The sequence below is a fragment of the Chaetodon trifascialis genome, chromosome 2 (assembly GCF_039877785.1).
Source record: "Chaetodon trifascialis isolate fChaTrf1 chromosome 2, fChaTrf1.hap1, whole genome shotgun sequence".
Taxonomy (NCBI): Eukaryota; Metazoa; Chordata; class Actinopteri; order Chaetodontiformes; family Chaetodontidae; genus Chaetodon; species Chaetodon trifascialis.
In genome coordinates this window covers 14,386,957-14,407,672 of record NC_092057.1, presented here as the reverse complement: position 1 = coordinate 14,407,672, position 20,716 = coordinate 14,386,957, and the positions used below count along the sequence as shown (strand labels likewise).

The 20,716-nt window shown below is 43.3% G+C and overlaps 2 protein-coding genes across 4 annotated transcripts; one reads left to right on the top strand and one right to left on the bottom strand.

The window, feature by feature from the left end:
• Window positions 1–958: 958 nt before the first annotated feature.
• pde5aa (phosphodiesterase 5A, cGMP-specific, a) lies at window positions 959–10,350 on the bottom strand. The gene is made up of 20 exons (XM_070987687.1): window positions 9,946–10,350; window positions 9,032–9,713; window positions 7,912–7,995; window positions 7,659–7,739; window positions 7,385–7,474; window positions 7,116–7,268; window positions 6,951–7,018; window positions 6,615–6,763; window positions 5,530–5,705; window positions 5,374–5,424; window positions 4,816–4,962; window positions 4,430–4,558; window positions 3,584–3,678; window positions 3,357–3,444; window positions 2,723–2,823; window positions 2,545–2,622; window positions 2,393–2,456; window positions 2,218–2,292; window positions 1,513–1,596; window positions 959–1,377 (listed from the first exon to the last, which is right to left on the bottom strand). Exons 1-20 carry the CDS (start codon window positions 10,209–10,211, stop codon window positions 1,204–1,206), a joined length of 2,835 nt encoding a protein of 944 aa, XP_070843788.1. The 5' UTR covers window positions 10,212–10,350; the 3' UTR covers window positions 959–1,203.
• A 1,283-nt stretch (window positions 10,351–11,633) lies between these two features.
• Window positions 11,634–20,706, top strand: ppp2r2ca (protein phosphatase 2, regulatory subunit B, gamma a). 3 transcript variants are annotated; one of them, XM_070987720.1, is made up of 10 exons: window positions 11,634–11,881; window positions 12,378–12,754; window positions 13,290–13,387; window positions 13,557–13,740; window positions 14,291–14,403; window positions 14,626–14,803; window positions 16,309–16,473; window positions 16,605–16,774; window positions 17,225–17,316; window positions 17,640–20,706. In XM_070987720.1, exons 2-10 carry the CDS (start codon window positions 12,691–12,693, stop codon window positions 17,935–17,937), a joined length of 1,362 nt encoding a protein of 453 aa, XP_070843821.1. In that variant the 5' UTR covers window positions 11,634–11,881; window positions 12,378–12,690; the 3' UTR covers window positions 17,938–20,706. The 3 variants fall into 3 exon arrangements, with proteins under 3 accessions (XP_070843821.1, XP_070843828.1, XP_070843837.1); XM_070987727.1 differs by having other exon boundaries at window positions 11,655–11,881; window positions 12,561–12,754; XM_070987736.1 differs by having other exon boundaries at window positions 11,655–12,070; window positions 12,561–12,754.
• Window positions 20,707–20,716: the final 10 nt, after the last annotated feature.

Here is a 20,716-nt window from a genome sequence, read left to right as displayed (position 1 = left end):
TGTTAAAAAGAAAAGTGAAGAAATTCAGAATACACAGTAGGACACACCTCTTTATATTGTGTTTCAGTGCTTTCTCTATTTTTAAGAAATATATTTATTGATAATCATTGTTTTTTTTAATAGCTTCCATGTCATGTTACTCCAAATGACTCCAAATCAAAGCCAAAAATTATTACTACACAGGCCACATAGAGCAATTCTCTTCATGTCAGATAGGAATAGAAATACTCTCATGGAAAATTAATAATAGGCGCACTGCATGAGACCAATTTAAGATAACTTTTTAATCATAATTTTAAGTCATATGGGTGAGTCAGGATGAAGCTATTGAAAGAAAGGTATTGTGTCATTTAAACAGTAATGAGTCAACCCCCAGCAGTTAAGTGTGATGTAGTGAGGCGAGCAAACTGGGTGAATGTGAGTGAGAAGACGCTGCTGGATGTTGATTGAATGTCACAGATGCTATGGTGTTCTACCACTGACTTGACTGAATCCGGGCATGATGTTGGCATGAAACTTTTTATCCACAATTTGCATATTTACTAGCAATTGTGACCCCAGACTAACAATTGTGACCCAAACTTAACAATTCTGACCCCAGACTTCATAGTTGTTTGGTCTCTGACTGCTGCTGGCCTGGTCGTTAAAACAGAAGATGTCAATAGCAGTTATTATTATTGTAAAAAAGACAAACAATATTACATCTCAGTATAAATATATAAGAGTACATCAAGGGGTGCATGACAACAATTCACAAAAGGCTGCCTGCTGGTTTGACGACATGGAAAATCATTTACATCCTTTGGTTTTGTTGCAATTTTTCAAATCTGAATGTGTTCACAAATCAAGACTGCATACACAGGGAGGACAAAGGAAATTCAGATATAGTATAGAAATGATTACTTTATCTGAGTTTGTGGCTTCAGTCCTTAAAAAGTCATGAAACAGATGGTGACACTGCTGACAGGTTGCACATTGGACTAGACAGGATATGCTCTTTGACAGTAAATGCAGCATTGCTTGAATTATTCAAGATTATTATAGATCCCATTAACACATTTTGTAGTTACAGTTCTGATGTCTGGGCAGAAGGTCAATATTTAGTCAAGATCTGTCCAAGAGAGGATGGAGAACAACAGGCGCAGGTGGGTCAAACTCCTCTTTGCTTCCAAAGCTATTTGTCTTCATCTTCTGTCCAGTCCTCTACTCCTCTCTCTGTGTCTCACCCTCATTGTTTTTATGTGTTTCCAGAGTTACACTACGACTGTTTTCACTGTTCTTTTCCTCTGCTTCCTCAGCGAGATGCAGCCAGTTTTCTCTGTTCTTCTTGCAACCGCTCAGCAGTGGGGAGCAGCTGCCAAACAGTCTTGATACAGTCTGAGGGAGACGGAGACATTGAAGTAAACATGGAAATTAGAGCAGCAACAATGGGGTTTCCCTTTCCTTATGAACATGCACACACATGCATGCATTTGAAATATGCATGCATCCACACCTGCTAAAAGAACACACCTTGTAGAGCGGATAGCAGATGTCATCAATGTATTCGACTTGCATGTAGGGCAGTCGAGTGCTGTTTTCTCTGTTCATTATGTCCTGTTGAGAAGAGAGTGTAAACGGGCTGTTAGAACAGGAGGCCAGATCGACTGTAGCTGGTATAGTAAAAGTCAAAGTGCAGCCTGAGAAGCAATAACAGCCCATGAAAATACTTTGTGCAGGCTGTATAAAAGCCCTGTGGGAAGAAATACCACATAAGTAAACACCCATGTTTCCATTAAGTGCCATCACCTCAGACATTCCTCTTGGAGGACACACGAGTCAATGTGTTTGAACTGCAAAAAGATAGCTGTGTGTATTTCTTCAGCTCTTCTCTACTGTTGTTACGATTTGACATCAGTCGGGTAGGTGTGATGCTATTTTAAATCAAGTTACATAAGTTCAACAGTGAGAATTTAACCATGATTAAAACACGCCTGGAGGACTCTGGCATGAAAAGAAGGCTTCATCAGGCAGGTAAAATGAGAAATTCAGGGTGAACATGACTCTTATTCTACCATAACAAAAGAGTGTGAAAAATATATTAGCTGATAATTCTGATAAATAACACTGATGATTTTATCACTCAGGATCGACGAGGACCCTCAATCCGAAGCAGGCTCCCCCATTTGAGAACAATATAAGATGTAACAAGACAAATCACCTGCCAGCAGGACTTACAATGGGTTTGATTTTGAACTCTTCTCTCTCTTTGTCCCCCTGTGCAAAGAACTCCATGGCAACCAGGTTGGCAATCTGTTTCGGAGGAGGAGTGAGGTTAAGGTTGAGATGAACTCAGAGCGACTGAGCGATTAAGTGTGAAGTGTTCAGATGAAAACTCTTCTGTGAGACCTACTCTTTTTTGCTCAGGCCAAGGCTTTGTGATAGCAGAGAGGTCGCTGGCTGTCATCAGCATCGACCTGTGCGGTGAATGAATGTCTTGAAATGGCAGCTCCATCACAGATATCATTATCATATGTCCCTGATTCACATTTGTTTGATTCTCACCTCAGTAAATCTCTTTGCTTCTCACTCTTCCAGCTCACTCTGCTTTTCTTTGTGAGAGAAAAGAACTCTTTTCTTCTCCTAGAATGACAAGCGGAAAAAAATGAGGGTATCAGGGGTAAAACAAGACAAACGCATTGCTTTGTCTACAGCTACTGTGACATTCTCTAGCTTGACATACTCCATGTAGACGGTCAGGTCAGTGGCGAGGATTGCCCTTTTGATCATGTGTAGTACAGCTCGGTGGTCTTCTGTGGAGAGACCGCTGAGAATCTGACTCCCCTGAGAGAGGAAGAGAGTGAAGTAAAGTGAAGACCACAATTCAGTGACCACCAGATATATGATGCAGCCAGGCCTGAAAACAAGCTGTCTGTTAGGAGAACAAATATTGTGTCTACAATTTGACTATAAAAGAAAGAGAATTAAATGGAAATATGGCAACATAGCATAGCATGGCATTTTTAAAGAATCCCATTTTTAATTTTGTCTAACAAGCAGAAGTTATTCCAAGTCTCTAGTTATAAAAACAACTGACAATTTAAAACAACGATATCATACATTACAATGCAATTCATTTCATTCTGTGTCATGCAAAGGTCAATTTAAAAATGAATTAAGTCAGAGACACAGAGAGGCAGACAGAGTCCAGTTAAGCAAAGAAAAACACTGGAGTGTACTGTGGTTTTACGAGTGGCAGATGAAACAGTTAGAAGGGTCACAATGTGGACATAGTGGTGATTGTGTGCATACACAGGTGACTCATGGGTTGAGAAGAAGCCCAAAATGAATGAAGAGATGAATGTAGGAGGACTCACAGTGTTGTTTAGGATGAAGAGGCACAGGTTGTAGTGGTGGTTTTCAAGAGAAGAGTGTCCATACAGCTGAGCTAAAGGCTGCTGACTCCTGAGAAACAAAGAGACAGAAATTACAACGGCAGAAATTACAGTGAGTGGCAGTTGATAGAATAACCAGTATAACATAGGATTAATATAAATCCAATAAAAATATACATAGCCATGAAAGAAGAGGAAGCAATGCTTACCTTTCTATGTAAGAGTTACTGACTCCTCTGTGGTCGAGGTCATGGCTCAGAGTGGCTATCATTAACGCTAAGATCTCCAGAGGGGAAAAAATTGTCTGAAATACAAACAGAAAGAGACGGACAGAGAGAAAGAGTGCAATAAAGATGATAAAGTGAAGAAAGTTATTTTCTCGCCTCTTATGGCCAAACTCATAGATGGGTCTAAAGATTTTAACACTTTAACACACGCTACATGAATACCTGTCAATCAAAGAAATGACAGAAAACACCGAAGTGTAAATTTAAGTCACTCCATACCCAGCAACACTAAAACATCAAGCACTACAACACACACTCACAATTAATAGTGGAAATAGAGAGCGAGGCTAAAATAAGTGAGCAGCAGAAGTCATGTAAGTAGAGATTTAGTCTGGTTTGTGATCCCCATGCAAACCATTTAAGAGGGTTTGGGGGACGTCTAAAATTATCCTCTTTCAAATAATTAAGACTGCTCTGTCCTCGAGACACCCTGCAGTCCTCGAGTGACTCCTAGAGAAACTTTAGAAGAGCTGAATTTAAAATAGAAACGACTCAGTAGACACTTTTTGAAGCGCTATATTTGCTTAGTAAGCACAAAAGGACTGCTCTGTTATTACTATGGTAAAACCATGTTGTGGAAGAACTGACAGGGTCTAAGCTGCAAATAAGCTTGCAAACGTTTAGCATGCAGATGACCGGATCAAAATATTTCCAGGGAACATCCTGCTTGGTTGTGTAAAAACTTTGCATTACTATGTTTGCATATATGAGTTTTGCTGGTGAGGCTATTGTTCAAGCGCATGAGCGAAAACAGACGCATGCACCGACCTGGAGTTGGTCTGTGGCCATGATCATTGCAAACATGCTTTGAGCAGTGCTCAGCGCATGGTTCCAGTTGTGATAAGGCACGCTGTTCCTGTAACCACGTCTCACTGTCAGGACCCACTGGCACAGACTCTGGAGGCAAGAGACAGGCACATGAGGTGGTGTGCAGCTGAAGAGTGATGACCTTCTTTAGGTTGCCCACAGTCAAACTCAAAAGCCCAAAAATGTAATTTTCATAGACTCATTGGTAATCTGAGTATAGAAATTTAGACCTTCAGTTAACTAATTTAATCTTTTCCATATTTAGATGGTATCATGATTAAACAATATTGCTATTTGCTACTACTACAGCTGTTGCCATGCTAACTAACTGATAGCAGGTCAGTTACCTTGTAATCAATGTTAAAATGCTGCACCAAACTGAGGTCCAGGAACATACGGATGGTGGCCTGGGTGGTCAGATCTTCTGGCAGTCCAAAATCAGAGAAATCGAAGTCTAGGAGAAGCAGTGACTCAGCGGGGGGAATAGTGGCCTCCTGAAAACGAGAAAAAGCCATTGAAATATACACGTACAGGCGCAGAACATTCATCCACCCACAAACACATGATTGCTTTTTCTTCCTCTTGCCCACACAGCACACAGTGCAGGGAAATCATCTTGGTTTAATGTGGGTGAGGAGGTTATATCACCTTTGTCACTGACAGGCAGTGATAGCAGCTAATCAAGAGATTAAAGACGGTAGAACATTAGCTGTGCGTTTGCATTCAAGCCAGTTAATCTGACCTGAAGGAATAAACTGAGGGGTGATTCCAGGTCGACTGGCCGAGTGAAAGACAATAGGGAGAGTGAGGGAGGAAGGGTGGTGGAAAAAAAAACAGGCGCTGTAGCAAGGCCAGACTGGACTGAGAGAAAGCGCTCGTGTCTACCGAAGAAAGTTAAAAATCACCTCCAGCGCTTGGACCTCCTGTTCTGCTGCAGTGATGTGGTAGGCCAGAACCTGCAGAAAACGAGCGTGAACACAAATGCATGCAACATTTGAACATCTGAATAGGTTCAGTTGGCTATTTGTTAAAGATGCGCGGGGAGTAAAGGGGTCACTCACCTCTTGTGTGACCTCTATGCTGGCCCTCCGCTCCTCAGTGATCTGCACAGCCTGAGCGTACTGCAGAGCCAGGCCGCAGTACACTGACAGGTCCTCTAGCAGGCGCTCATCATATCTGTTAAAGGCTTCCATCTCGTCTGAGTCTTTGCTCCTTTTGTTCATCAACTGGCACACAGCTAAAGCATGTGACAATGAAGACACAGAGAGAGGACGGCATGAGAAAGACGTTGTAAGTGGTGTCTGAACTTAGTCTACATTAGTCTAGTCAGAGAGGAGGAGGAAGAGTCTGGACCTGAGATGGAGTTTCAGGACTAGTTTAGGTGGGAACATTGAAGATCCCTGCATCTGCATATTCTGCATTTCCAAAACTTGATCAAGTAGTTTTCAAGGCTTCCCAGGTGAAAAACTATTACACTAAAATTCTACTTTTGCAGAATGTACTACATACTGTACACTTTGTGCTATTTTTTGTCAACTTCAAGTATACTTAAGTGTACTCAAGTAATCCTTGAGTGGCACATGGTATTCAAAACAACGTTTTACAGTCTTTTAGTGTACTGAAGTACACTGGTCAAAATCATGATTCATGAGCATTCAAAACACACTTGCAGTACAATTGTATTATATCACCAGTGTGTTTTCACAATAAAGTACAATTGTTAGTACTTCAGTACTTTGGAGTACTTTGAAATACTACTGTAAATATTGCAGAATTAGTATATTCATTTCTAATACGTTTAAGCAGAACTTAGTGACATCTAGTCAGAAGCACACTTTTTAAAAGTACATGTCAAACATACTTTAAATTAAGCACAAAAGTGTGCTTTGCTACACTGAAATTAATTAAGTAAACTATTTCTAATACACTAAAGTATATTACTCGTTGACCGGGGTTTAATTAAACCCTTACCTGACAGTCTCAATCTCACTACTTGCAAACCGCTAACTTTTCCAGTCGACACCCAACAACATGTCATATGTTTAATATGCCACGCATGAAGACTGTAGAGTTTGTGATCTGACACCATGAGTCCTGAGGCTGATGAATAATGTATAGTGGCCTCTGCCATTCAAAAGAGACTTACCAATGACACCCTCAGACCTCTCATTCCTGACGGGGCAGCAGATCAGACTCTTCATCGATTCCTCAGAGCTCGCCGACACATTAAGTGGATCCATTTCAACCAGAGTTTGAAGGGCATATGATGGGTCTACATCACTGATGTCACGCGCCCTGAATTAAAGATATGGCACCATTTAGACCATGTCTGATATCAGAGGAAGAAAAATATCATTTGGTTGATGTATACTAGCAAGACGTGGAATATATTATACATTATATATAATGTATAATATATACATATATATATTAGTTAACTACAAGTAGTGTCAGCGTAGCTATCAACCAGGCAATAAGCAACCTTCTGTAGATCTGGCAGGTTGAGCCGAGCTCCTCACACTCCAGGTGGATCACTCTGGAGAATGAAACCTGTTCCAGAGGAACAGACAATATCGCACGTTAGGACAGATAAGATTTGATGCTTCATTTTCTGAACAAACAACAGGAATCAAACAGGATAACGCACCTTGTCTTCCACGGCTGAGGTCTGCTCGCCGGGAATGAAGATGGTGCAGTACTGAGCACGTGTGAAGGGCATGATGGTGGCAGCCATCTTACTCAGCAGAGCTTCGAAGGAACGGTGCTCTTTTGACAATATCTGTGCCATCTCTAGCAAGGCCTGACACACACACACACACACACACACACACACACACACACACACACACAGATAGATTACATAGACATACAGACATAGACGCAGATAGACTTCATATTGTTCTCTGGTGGTGCTACCTGACTGCGTTTGGCCTCCTGTCTTGAGCTCTCATACAGCTGAACATTATCCAGAACCATCCCCAGCACATCCATGTGATTGGACAGGACCTAGCCAATAAAAAGTCATCTCAAACTTTACTCAAATGTATTGGATTAGTCACTTAACTTAAAATGTGAGTTAACATATTTTAAACATTAAAATGACAGACATGCATACATTACATAATAAGTAACATACAACTGAACAGAGCTCTAATATTTGCTGCCCTGTAATAACAATCCCTTGGCTCACCTTTTCATCCATGCCGCTAAAAACAGAACCTGATCCATCGCAGCCATTTCTCTTGCTGATCATTACCACTACACCCACCACCTGTCCACGAAAAGAAGACATGTTTCAGCCTATTGTTACGCAATCTTTGTCACAAGCACTGCTGCAGTATCAGCACTAATCCCGCTGTTTATATGTGTCCTGATTAAGCAATAGGGCGTGTGCACAAAACATATAAAGTAATGATCTTGGAATAAACAGTTAAGAATGTTACCTTGGCCCTGTGGTTCTTGATGGGAACACTCAAAACAGTCCTGATCTTTGATAACTGCTCCTCGTCTACGTCGAATCGGGGGTCCTGAGGAGGTGGGCACTTAAGTTAGCACTGCAGACAAGCACGTCACTTATTTATACTTAACACATTTGTGTGAGTTACCATTCTGTGTATTAAAATCTTTATGCAATTTGGCAACAGCAGACTTAAACACCTACTCAAATTTAACCCCTGTGTGCTTAAACTGGTCAGTATTCCTCATCAGCTTTAAACCCATGCAGCCAGGTTATTTGGAACTACCCGTCCACACCCACGCTGACTGGGGATTACCTGTGCATTCCAAATTAGCGCACTTTTTCTTTTTCCTTTTAGCATGTACTCCAGCTTTACAGAGTATACGCTGTAGCATGCATTATGAACACAATTGGGACAAACTGATGGTCATAACATTGTGCCTTGAACTTTGACCCCCTCGCTCATACAAATTGATTTGGAACAGGTACCAAGGCTTTGTTCAAACCCCGCTCTCTGCAGCTGCAGTAGGACACTGGTATTTTTGGCATACTGCATTTGACACACTATGTGTGGGGACATGCTAAATCTTTTTCTGGCATACTAAATAGTATGCCAGCATGGGCACTGGAATGCACCAGCTGTGTGCAACCCTGCCAGGTATTGGCACTGGTTCCTAATCACATTGGCATTGAGGAAAAGGAGGGGTGGTTTGGGCACCTCCTATAAGCCCTTAAGTAAGATGTGCCTTCTTCCCTCTCTGCCTGGCTGTGTGGGTGAGGATGAAGACACACTTAGCGTAGTAGAGAACATCAGCATCTCAGTAATCAGAGGTTAATCAGTGGAAGAAACCTCTAAAAGGATTAAAGGCAGGTGCTCCATCTGGGATTCCCTAACACACCCCCACACTTCTAACCATGTCATCATCTAAAAACAGATTATCAGGAAATGCATGTCTCACTTAGTACACAGTCCTCATTCCTCATTTAAAATACCTGGAACAAACTACCAATATCCACTTGTGTAGAAACGTGTCAGGCTGCTGTGTATAAAGCTTGCTACAAACTGCAGTCATGAAAACTTTAAATGTGTCTGTTTGAAGGTTTACCTCTGATATGTCTCTCAGGTTCATTGGCGAGCCTGTAGCCAGTACACACCCCATGATGCCCTTCACCAGCTCCCGGTGGGCACGGCTGCACAGGTAGCCTTCGTTCAAGCATCCAAACGCTGTCAGGGGAACCACCTCCTCCAAGGTGCTCCTTCCACTGGAGTCTTTCTTTACCAGAGAGAGGGAGCTGCCCTCAGCAGACAGTAGCTCCCCAGCATGCAGGACAGCCCCCTGGCAGAGCTCTGCCACAGAGCCCATCCAGCTGAGACCCCCTCTCAGGAGCTCCATCATCCACGGGCAGCCCTCACTACGGCCACAGGCTGCAGCAGCCTTTGCAGCAGAGGAATGCAGAGGCTGAGGAGAGTGGGGTAAGTCGGGGGAGCAAGGGCAAATGGGAGAAAGCGGACGGCAAGGGGAAAAAGAGAAGCGTGAAGATCGGGGAGAGCAAGGGGAGTGACTGCCCAGCACATCTGGACTAGAGCGATCCATCCACTCAGGGGCGCTGAGATTGGAAGAGAGGGGTTTGAGTGGGTCTGTTAAGGATGCAATGTTCAAGTGTGAGCTGCTCAGTGGAGAGGAAGCTCTGCGATGATGAGCCTTTGTGAGCAGATCAGAGTGGTCAGAGCTGCTCCTGGGAAGCATGGGCGGCTGTGGAGACATCTCTGCCTGTGGACCACTGGCCCTGGAGTCACAGACAAGACACATTACACAAGCAACTGGTTGGGAAAACCCAAATGAGAACATGAAGAGTATTTTTGGAGAACAGACGTTGCTTTACTTCAATAATAATTTTCTGAGGTCACATGCTCTTGTTTTACAGTCATTAACATAACATACAGTAAATCATTAAGTTACTCATGCAGGACTGTTTAAATAACATCACTTGTTTGTGGTTATAGTATAAGACAGCTTACGCGGCAGCTCTGCGTAAAAAGTACGCCCTCGTGAAGTCGGAGTGGTCGTCCAGCCATGCCTCTACCTGGTCGCTTTTCACACCGTCTCCAAACCTCCTGCGGCGCGTATCGGAGCGGGGGCTCCACAGCGGGGAGAAGAACCAGCCCATGCTGCCCGCCATCGGCGGCGCAGTCACCGTTTCCCTGACGAAGGACTCCTCAGTGCCGGCGGCAGGAGATGGCCCGAGAGTCGCGCTGCCAAGCTCCATGGAGTCCAGGCAAGGCATCCCCTCGCTCAAGTACAGCGAGAAAAGATCGGCTAAACTCAGTTTGAGTTTATCTGAGCCTATTGAGGAGAAACACTTGCCATGTGGAGGTGATGAGGCAGACTGAGGTGACGAGCCAGAGAGCAGAGCGATGCCTATGGAACAGCCCGTGGAAACGATTGCGTCAAGGTAATCCCCTGACCTTTATTTAGCCGATCTGGCGCCACGGGTTTATTAATTAAACGGATCCGATTTAAACTTCATCACAGAATTAATGGAGTGGGCCGTGCTCCGCGAGAAATGACTCATAGCTTCTATTCATATTGTCATATTTTGGTGCATTAAGATACCCCAAGTTCTAGTTTTCTGTCAATTACTGCCTGTCTACGACCTACTCATGGAAATTTAGTGACCTTATCACTATATAAATATATATTTATCACTCACATACTGTAAATATTTTGCACAAATCTTGTAGACTAATTTACAGGACTGTACACTGGAAAAAAAAGAAGAAATAATAGAATATGGAATAAAAATATTGCAGTTTTGCATTGAACACGTTGCTTTAAATTAGTTTTGGTAACTTTTTTTTATTCCATCGGCATTTCTGGTTGGCTTCAGTGTCACGTGTCTCTTAAAAACGAGGGACACTAGCATTTTTAATTCTGAGTAATAAACATTGGTGAGTAGCATTATAGATAAATATCGTTGTTGTAATTGTACTGTGTGGTAGGTTTGTAATACACAACTGTCAAAAGTGTCTTAAACTTCCCTATATTTTATGCAGCTTGTATATTTTGTAAAAAGTGCACCAAAACAGTAAATAAATAAAACATATGTCCAGTATTGTGTCATAATAAAGAAATACCAGCCATTGTTAGTACTAGATGGAAGTAGTGAGGTTGTAACCTCCTACAGTACCTGCAGGCTTGAAAGAAAGGAGTACTGGAATGATAGCAATGAAAAGCGTCCGAAAGAGTTACATTTTAAAGAGTTTACAGTCAATTAAAGGCAGCATGATAAAGGGCATGTAAGAAGATAGGGATAAATACTACATGTTCAGACTGTATTTCGTGTTGTTGAGGGAATGTAGGACAGTGATGAAAAAGGAAAAAGCTTATCAGACAGTCCCTCAGTGCTGAAAACATCTCATCTAGTGCTGGACAGCCTCTCAGATTGGCAGATAACAGTGTTGTGTGTTAGAGAGAAAACTGCAAAGCAAGCAGAAAATTGGTGTTAGAGCATCTGATTCCCAATAAAGCAACTCCATGTTTGTTATTCAAGTCTTTCCTTTTAAAACCCCCAAATGTTCCAAATTTTACCAGCGGGGGAACCACACACCCCTCAGTGTCTAACTGCTCCCTCTGCTGGCCTCTTACTCCTCTCCCATCTGCAGTGGGTGGGTCCACGAGTGACAGCTGTGCCGCGATTGGCTGCTCCAGGAGGAGGCTGCCATGACACAGTGGATGCTGCACAGAATCAGTTCCACAGCATCAGCAGGCAGTGGACCTCCATCCTCCTCGTTATCCCTCTCTCCTTCTCTTTTTTCTCCTCCTTTGCCTCTCATCCTCTCACCACCACCCTTGCTCTCTCTTCTCTCTCCCTCCTCCACTCCCTCCGACAGACAGGCAGGAATAGCAGCAGCAGCAGCAGCAGAAGCAGAAGCAGAAGCAGCAGCAGGCGGACTGGTAGGTGTGCTGAGGCCTGTCTCCCTCCTGCAGCACAGGCAAGACATCGCGGTCTCCTCTGATCTCCGTCAAGGACTATCTATTTGAGAAGTGTGTGTGTGAGAGAGAGGGAGCAGAGATCTGGAAAGTAGGCAGAGAGGACTACCACACCTTTGGGAGCGTTTCGAACCGCTGCTGGAGCGACACGGGGTGAATGTTGCAGTGGATATTTTCATACTCACATCGTCTTCATCCTGTACTTGTTCTGCGTGCATACAGAAGGATTCATATTCTCTGCTTCTCTGCTGGAGCTGTTTGTTTTTCCTCCACTCCACAGCTCTGGGATTTTTGCTTCAGCATCGATTAGGCCTTGTGCCTGTGCACACGTGTGTCTTTGTTAATGAGTGTGTTGAATGTCTAACAAAGGTCACACCATTTGGAATGCTGTGTGCATGTATTGTCAGCCTGCCTAATGACAGCCCTCCTCTTTTCTCTCCAAAACTAACTTCATCGCCAGCCTTTCCCATCCACCTCTCCCTGCCTCACGTTTTCTACCTCACCACTTTTCTATCCACCTGCATCTTCTCTCTCCTCTCACTCACTTTTCCTCTCCCTTAAAAACCCTGTTTCTCCTCCCTCTCCGTTCTCGTCTCCATCCCCTCTTCACGCCTCTTCTCCTTCCGGCTGGCTGGTTTCCCAGGATGCCTTGTTCCAGGCCACTCCGCTAGGCCCCAGCAGCATGGGCGGTGCCTGGGTGGGGAGAGAGAGCACGGATTGGACCCTTCCCCTCAGGACGGGCGCGCTGGCGGGTCACCCTCCCTCAGCTTCAGATGGGCGAGGACGCTGAGAGCCCCAAAATCAACCACACCTTCCTGCGAGACTACGTCACTGAAGGTAGAACAGACGGTGTGTCATCACTGTCTCTTTGGTGTCAGATAACATGCTGGCATGATTGAGTGCATTCATTTCAGCTTCATGGGTGCATTATCCCTGCACTACTGGATATAGGGAATGGATGCTGACATTAATCACTCCATGACTTACTGAACGCTCGCTGCAGAGACAGTGCATTGTTGGGCCTGCTTTAAATTTTAGATATGATTTTGACATTGTATTCTGCATTGACAGACGGATGTTTGATTTATGGTCTGGAGTCTCAGGAGCAGAAGGTAGTAGAAATACTGAGGATTTATGTCAGGCTCAGGCTTCATGAGTAACAGTTACTCTGTGCATTGATCCAGCATCTTTTCAATCCCACGCCCTTCCACATTTCTTATTCTCTGCCCTCCATTTTCTCTGTGCCTAATTAATTTCCTCTCTCTCTATCATTCTGTTCTATCATCTCTTTATCTTTCTCTTTCACTCCTCCTTATTTTATTCTAACCATCCTCCTGCTTAATCACCTCATATTTTACTGTCTTCCTCCCAGCTGATGTCATCTCTACGGTGGAGTTTAACCAGACGGGGGACCTGCTGGCCACGGGGGATAAAGGTGGCCGAGTGGTCATCTTCCAGAGAGAGAGTGAGGTCAGTCTAACATGCTAAACTTGAACTGATAGACCCGTTCTGTACCCAGCATACCCACACACACACACTATGGCATTCTGTGCATCCTAAAGGGATGTTCTTTCCATTATATATTCACATGTGAATGTTCATTCAAAGCTGTGTTTTCTTCACGATTTGCCATGGACAGTCTAAAGGGGAGTCAGAGGAGGTGGGGGAGACGGGGGACTCCGGGGAGTATAATGTCTACAGCACGTTCCAGAGCCACGAGCCGGACTTTGATTACCTGAAGAGTCTGGAGATTGAAGAGAAAATCAACAAGATCAGATGGCTGCCACAGCAGAATGCAGCACATTTCCTTCTCTCCACCAATGGTGAGAAACCAGTGATGCCAGGAGATCGACCATGACTCCCAGTTTGGATGAAGCACAATGAGCAGACCTGTGCCCAGTTTGTACTATGAGATATCAGCTGTGAATATGCATGGACTTTGTTTGATATTAAAAATGACATTAGTACAACCTACTTCCAAAACCCGGCATTATGCCAGTCTGGCTTCATCTCCTATTACCTGGGTGGGATCATTTTTAAGCCAGTCACTGGAGTCACATTTGTGGGTACAGTAGAGACACTGACCTGCCGGTGTGAAAGCCATAGAATCTGATCTGTGCTTTAATTATATTCCTGTCATGAGTCTGAATTGCCCCGAAATCTGTGAGATCAATTTACATAAACAGTAAATTTTAAACTACACTGAAGACAATTTTTCATCTGGATTGCCTTAGAAGTCAGCCATACGAATAGGAAGTCATTATCAGGTCTCCACTCATCCAAGGCTGTTTCAGTTGTCTGTAGCATTTATTGTCAGCTTTCTCTGCACTTAATCAGCTTCCTGTGATGTGCAAATCTTTTTGCCTGTCACAGATAAGACCATTAAACTGTGGAAGGTGAGTGAGAGAGACAAGAGGCCGGAGGGATACAACCTGAAAGATGAGGAGGGGCGGCTCAAGGACATCTCTACCATTACTTCTCTGCAGGTGCGTAGACTCATGCAAGCTTGCGCATGCACACCTTCATTCTGGTCAGTCAGATGCTGTGTGTGTCAAGTTGACGTTCGATCGGCAAACCAAGAGTCTGCATTTTGTGCTGTTGCTCTAGCCCGCATAGGATCCCTGACTCCTCTATGTCCTCTAATTCTGTCCTTCATGTCTTCCTTGTCTTTCTATCGCTCTGTCTTTCCTTCCCTGTCTGTATGTAAGGTGCCAGTGCTGAAACCTACAGACTTAATGGTAGAGGTTCGTCCCAGGCGAGTGTTCTCCAATGGACATACCTACCATGTTAACTCAATCTCAGTCAACAGCGATGGGGAGACCTACCTGTCTGCTGATGACCTCCGCATCAATATGTGGCACCTGGGCATCACGGACCGTAGCTTCAGTATCCTTCCTAACACTGACTTGTCTTGTTTATGTCTTACACGTACCATTTTTAATGCCACGGCTCTCAAAGACATCACTCTCTGCTTCCTATAATAGCTCGCCTCAGATTTTTGCGTGTAACGTAATCTTTTACTGGAGGAGGTGACTCACATTTCACAGGGTATGAAATTCCCAGAACAAAGTAGATCTCTGAGGCTGTCTTTTTCTACTGTTATGAAAGCATTAGTGTGTGTGTCATCACAACTAACTGTGCAGCAGCAATGTGAAAATTGTACTTGGATATTTTTGAGGGGAAAAATCAATGTCCAGAACCAAACAAGAAGAGCGGAAGAGATGTGTAACGAAACCCCCCAGGTGCCTGCCACAGACCCCTTTCCTGCAGATTAAGGGGAAAATGGTGCAATAATAAATCAATAATATTTTGTGGGTTCAGGCTACATCCATTCAAATCATTTCTCAAACCTAAAATAAACACTTGCTTGAAGGAAAATCACATTTGATTGATTGCAGTAAAATAACATTGTTTGCCAATTTCCTGTGAATCTCTACATTTAAGTACACTGTCAAAACAAGGGAGCACTAAATCCCTTATATGTTCGCTTGCATGACTTGATCACGTGAATTAGTAGTGTTGATGTGCACATGCAAGTGTGCCACAGTGCATCTGCATGCTCTCTGAAGCAGACTCACATGGACTATATTGTACATGCATGTGGCATGCTGCTGCAAAGAAATAGCTACCTTTGAATTCTATAGTGCATTGTTTGGTTTTGCTAATTTCACCATTCATCTACTACTACCACCACTGTGAACAGTGAAACCATTTGTCTAAAGCTATGCCTCTAATAATCTATCATCTATAATCTCATTTCCATCTCCAAATATACATTGCAGTTGAAATATACTTTACTTTCCTGCTAATCTGAATTAAGCCTCAATCTATATTTAATGTAAACAGCGCATGACTTGGATTTGGATTAATGTTTCAATGAGGGTGCCGTGCACTGCCTTGAAGCGTGTTTTCTGTGCTCGCTGTAGCGTGTTGGATGGGGTGCACTTGGTGATTTCCCATTCAAATGGAAGCTGACCTAGAAAAATCATAGAGGCATCTATGGAAGAAGAGTTTAAATAATTCACTCAGCAGTACACTTTCTACTGAACCACGCAGGACTACCACAAATAGAACAGAGAGAGGAGCAGAGTGTGCATGCATAGTGGGGCGGGTGGGGTTTGCTGGTGGCTGGGGAGCATTTTCTGGGTTGTGATTATGGATTGAGGTGCATGGAGAAAGTGATGGTGCTAAAAAAAGAAACTGAAAAGATGGGTGAATGTGTTGGAATGCCTCAATCTGCCCTTGTGTGTGTGCTTCCTGGGCATCCGTATATCAAATCATGTGCATAGTCATCATACTTTACGGAGGAAAGCCTTTCCTCTGTTTGCCACTTCCTGAGAATGTGGTGCCATCTCTGTGCTGTTGAATCCCTTCACAGACCTTTTTCACAGATATTGTGGACATCAAACCAGCCAACATGGAGGATCTGACGGAGGTGATAACAGCAGCTGAATTCCACCCTCACCACTGCCACTTGTTTGTGTACAGCAGCAGCAAGGGCACCCTGCGCCTCTGTGACATGAGAGCCTCCGCACTCTGTGACAAACACACCAAACGTAAGCATGTTGTGGAGATTAGAGAGCTCATTTGTATCCCTAACATGGCATGTCAGTCTCACAAAATTAAATCTGTAATTAGATTTGTGAATAATCAGGAAAATACACCTCACCAATCTGTCATTGAACAGTGTTTGAGGAACCTGAGGATCCAGGGAGCCGCTCCTTCTTCTCAGAGATCATTTCCTCTGTGTCAGACGTCAAGTTCAGCCACAGTGGACGCTACCTGCTGACCAGAGACTACCTCACCGCCAAGGTGTGGGACCTGAACATGGACAAGGGCCCTGTGGAGACGTACCAGGTATGATAGTACAACAGTTTTCTGATCTGTGTCTCTCCGGTGTGCCAGTTATAATCTGTATGACCAATCTAGTTTATGGAGCCCCTGCAGCCTGTTTTGTTGTGAGCTTTATAGAGTGCTGCATAACTCATTTCCGTGTTTTAGGATTTATTCCTGCCGCAATTTTGATAACTGACTACTGGTTATCACAATAAAATGTACCAATTATTCCTTTAATTAATCAACATACACAGGAGGATTTTCAGTTTTTCTCTGTTTTAGTTGTACAGTTTAGTTGTGTGTTTAATTTTGATTTTCCATCTGGGAAGAATGTTAATTATACATGGGAGTGGAGTAGGAGGACTGAGAATATGAACACATGCAGTTTGTTGTAGATAAGGTAAGATAAGACAAGACTGCATGCTGTGCTCTGCATGTGGTTGATCCACTGACTGTCTGCATGATTCTCAGGTCCACGAATATCTAAGGAGTAAGCTGTGCTCCCTCTACGAAAACGACTGCATCTTTGACAAGTTTGAGTGTGTTTGGAACAGCTCAGACAGGTAAGTGGCAGAGATACTGAAGAGAAAAGGAAGGATGGTGTATTTAAATCCCGTTGAAAGCAAAGGAGGGGCTGTGTGTTTCTGCTTACAGCGATTCCCTAAATGCTCAGCCTCTGCCATTATCCGACATTTAAATCAATCCCAGAGACAAGCTTTGCGGACATCAAATCAATCCCTGTGCCTTCAAATTTGTTTTTCTCCTCTCCGTCTCTTCGCTGTTCCCTGAACCTTGCTTTTCCACTCTTCACCATCTGCATTGTATTCACTTGCTCTTCTCAATATGACATGTCATTATGTCCTCTCCTCTCCTCTCCGCTCCTCAGCGTCATCATGACAGGGGCGTACAACAGCTTCTTCCGGATGTTTGACAGGGAGACGGGGCGAGGCGTAACCCTGGAGGCTTGGCGGGAAAGCAGCAAGCCTCGGGCTGTGCTGCGGACGCGGCGAGTGTATACTGGTGGTAAGCGACGCCGTGGAGATGTGGGCGTTGATAGCCTGGACTTCACCAAGAAAATCCTGCACATGGCTTGGCATCCATCTGAGAATATCATTGCCATAGCAGCCACCAACAACCTGTACATCTTCCAGGATCGTGTCAACCCTGAGACGCAGGCACAGTGACAGAGATATGGACAGTGGTAGACAGTGCTTTTATCGATTCTCACAGACTACAACCCAGATGCATTCGGATGTCTTATAGAGGGCATGGGGAGTGGATGGCCTGTGTGAGAAGCTTAAGTCAAGGCCAAGCTGTTTTACAACATGCTGAGAGCGTGGCTTCATGATAAAGTGACAAGACTGTTAATTTATTTCATCCCCAAGGAAGGTGTACAATCATTTTTGTTCAACACTTAGATGAACTGACGTCTCCAGCACCCACTAGGACATGTTTTTGGTCCCACTACTCTCACTTTTTGAAAATGTTTGCATAAGCGTCCCACTGTAGGGGCAGTAAAAGAGGTGCAGGGACACCTCTCCATCTGCAATGACTCAGTGCTGTTGACCACACATTGTTGCACTCCTCGTTGATGTGCTCTGGTAGTCCTTGACACAAAAAATGGAAGATGCACATTGGGTAGCAACAGAGAAGGAATGATGCTACAAAAACACAACGGTCTTGACTAGATTCCCAGTGACTTTGCTAGACGGGCGCATCTAAATCTAAGCATTTTCAGTTCACTGTTGTGGAACATTAGGAGCAGTGTTATTGTACAGTTCTTCACAACAACGTCCTTTTTCCTCTATTGGGTGACAACAGCAGCTGAACCTCTCCTTTAGAGCAGTGCTCTCGGAGATTGCACGCATAAACGATCAATACTCTGCCCTATTCACTTTGCAATAACAGCACTAAGAAAAACACAGTGCAGCAGTATTCCTGCTTTAAAACATGAGCTCTTCTTCTACAGGTACACACTCTTTTTACTGTCAGCTGTAAATATTCTGTGTTCTTTTCTTTCTTTTTTTTAAGAAAAGCGGTACTAATTATGGTTCCAGAGAGCTAAAAGACGCATTTTGTCTAGTACACTGCAGATGAACCGGGGACCTCATTCATAGAAAAGTTGCAGAATCACACTATTCCAGTTAAAGGCGTGGGGGCTTTTTCTTGCAGCAGTGCATAAATAGGTGTAGCTGGTTGTAAAGAGAGAGAAGTGAGTTGTGCACAAACCAACACTTACCATTTTGTCATGTATATTCGGCTCCTGTTGGGCCTTGATATGTGTATTAAGGCCATTTCAATGTCTAAAGTATATATACCTATGTGGTACATTACTGAAAATGAGATTGACAGTGTGTTCATGCTCACACATGCTCAATTGAGACCGATTGGTGTTTGAATCTAATACGGACAAAAGCTTAATTTATTTTAAGTGTTATGCTAGTTTAAGATGAACAGTGTTCATTTTATGATGCATAAGCACAGTTTGGAGAAGTATCTTACAATCAAGAAAAATCCAAGCACATTGCTCAGAAGCGAGGCCCATGTTTCAGCCAATCGAAGGTTCAGTCAGTGAGTTTGTGTCCAGTGTATTTGAAGGTCAGAGGTTATCATCAGTGCAATAGCTCATTGTGTACATTGCTAAAATGTCTTTAACATTCAAACAATAACGTCATGAGAGTTTATCATATCACAGGTTCTAAATGTCATGTTACCGTATACCTCACAGTGCCACATGCTCCTCTGGGGTGCGACCCTGAAAGCCTAGGATGTACAGCAGTAAGGTGATGCCTGTGTTGGACTGAATTGTGTGACTTGGTAAAGATTTGATTGTTTACAGTGAAGTGCTTTGTTTTTAAGTGACCTTGGCCCTGATGGGAATTATTAGCGGTCTGGATTAAGGTTGTTAAAAGTATTGATACTTTTTCGATACCACATGTTTAAAATTCTCTGATTGATTGATTGATTGATTATACATTCAACACTATCAAAAGTACCCAAGCTTGAAAATACTGATTAAATTGGGCTGGGCTGCACAGATCAAGCAATGGGAATACAATCAGCTGGTCTGCAACCATTACTATAAACAATACTACAAATGTGTTATATTCGTATATTTTCATTAAGTTTGCCTGTACTGTACCAGCACTATGCGCAGGTTGTTCATGAAAAAAACAACAACAAAAAACAAAACAAAAAACCTTTTTGTATGCCTAGGACTTGGTTTCTTTGTGCTGAGGTATCGAAAGAGGTATCGAGTATTTTTTTTATATCCTACTACTGTATCAAAACTGTGGTATCAACAATAAGGTAAAGTTGGTGACAGCATTAGTCCGGATGTGGACTATAGGAGGTGGAATCAGTCCCTCAACAACAGTTTGACTGCGTAAAGCTTACACCCCAAGGAAAGAAGGAAATTGTTAATGTTCCACTTGTCTGTTCTCTCCTTACATTTCACCTCCTTTTCATTTCAAAATCACTTCTGTTGCAGCCTGTGGGCTAGTTCTATGTCTTGGTCTTGACTCTCCGCCATTGTTGTTGAATGCAGACACGATCTTGCACTGATTGGTTTAACAAAGCGTACAAAACACAGCAAAATCCACAATGATGACAACCCACAAGAAAATGGTTTACATGGTCATAGGCCTGCTAAAGTATTATGTAAGTCCCAGGACTCAGTCCTCCAACAGCGAGCTGTAGTTAAGAGCAGGCCAGGTGTAATCGCATCATAACCACCATCACATACAACCAGTGAGAGGATTCGTGTCCAGGAGCACAGCAGCAGCAGCATGTTGCCATTACTCAAAGCTACTAGCGTGTATATCTATCATACTGAAAATGAAAAAAAAAAGAAAAAAAAAAAGACAAATCTAACAATAGAAAAAAACATAACTCAAATGAGGTGAATGAAAGGAATGTGCATTAATAAAATAATGTGAAATCAGACAAAAAAATGTGTCATGT

Bases quoted from the DNA above. Each gene is read 5' to 3' on its own strand.
- pde5aa (XM_070987687.1), bottom strand. From the start codon at position 10,211: ATGCCTTGCCTGGACTCCATGGAGCTTGGCAGCGCGACTCTCGGGCCA. The intron at 7,475-7,658 runs GTGAGCCAAGGG...TTTATTGGCTAG, and splicing joins TTAGCGGCATGGATGAAAAG to GTCCTGTCCAATCACATGGA. The intron at 3,445-3,583 runs GTAAGCATTGCT...TTTGTTTCTCAG, and splicing joins AGTAACTCTTACATAGAAAG to GAGTCAGCAGCCTTTAGCTC.
- ppp2r2ca (XM_070987720.1), top strand. From the start codon at position 12,691: ATGGGCGAGGACGCTGAGAGCCCCAAAATCAACCACACCTTCCTGCGA. The intron at 14,404-14,625 runs GTGCGTAGACTC...TCTGTATGTAAG, and splicing joins CTACCATTACTTCTCTGCAG to GTGCCAGTGCTGAAACCTAC. The intron at 17,317-17,639 runs GTAAGTGGCAGA...TCCGCTCCTCAG, and splicing joins GTTTGGAACAGCTCAGACAG to CGTCATCATGACAGGGGCGT.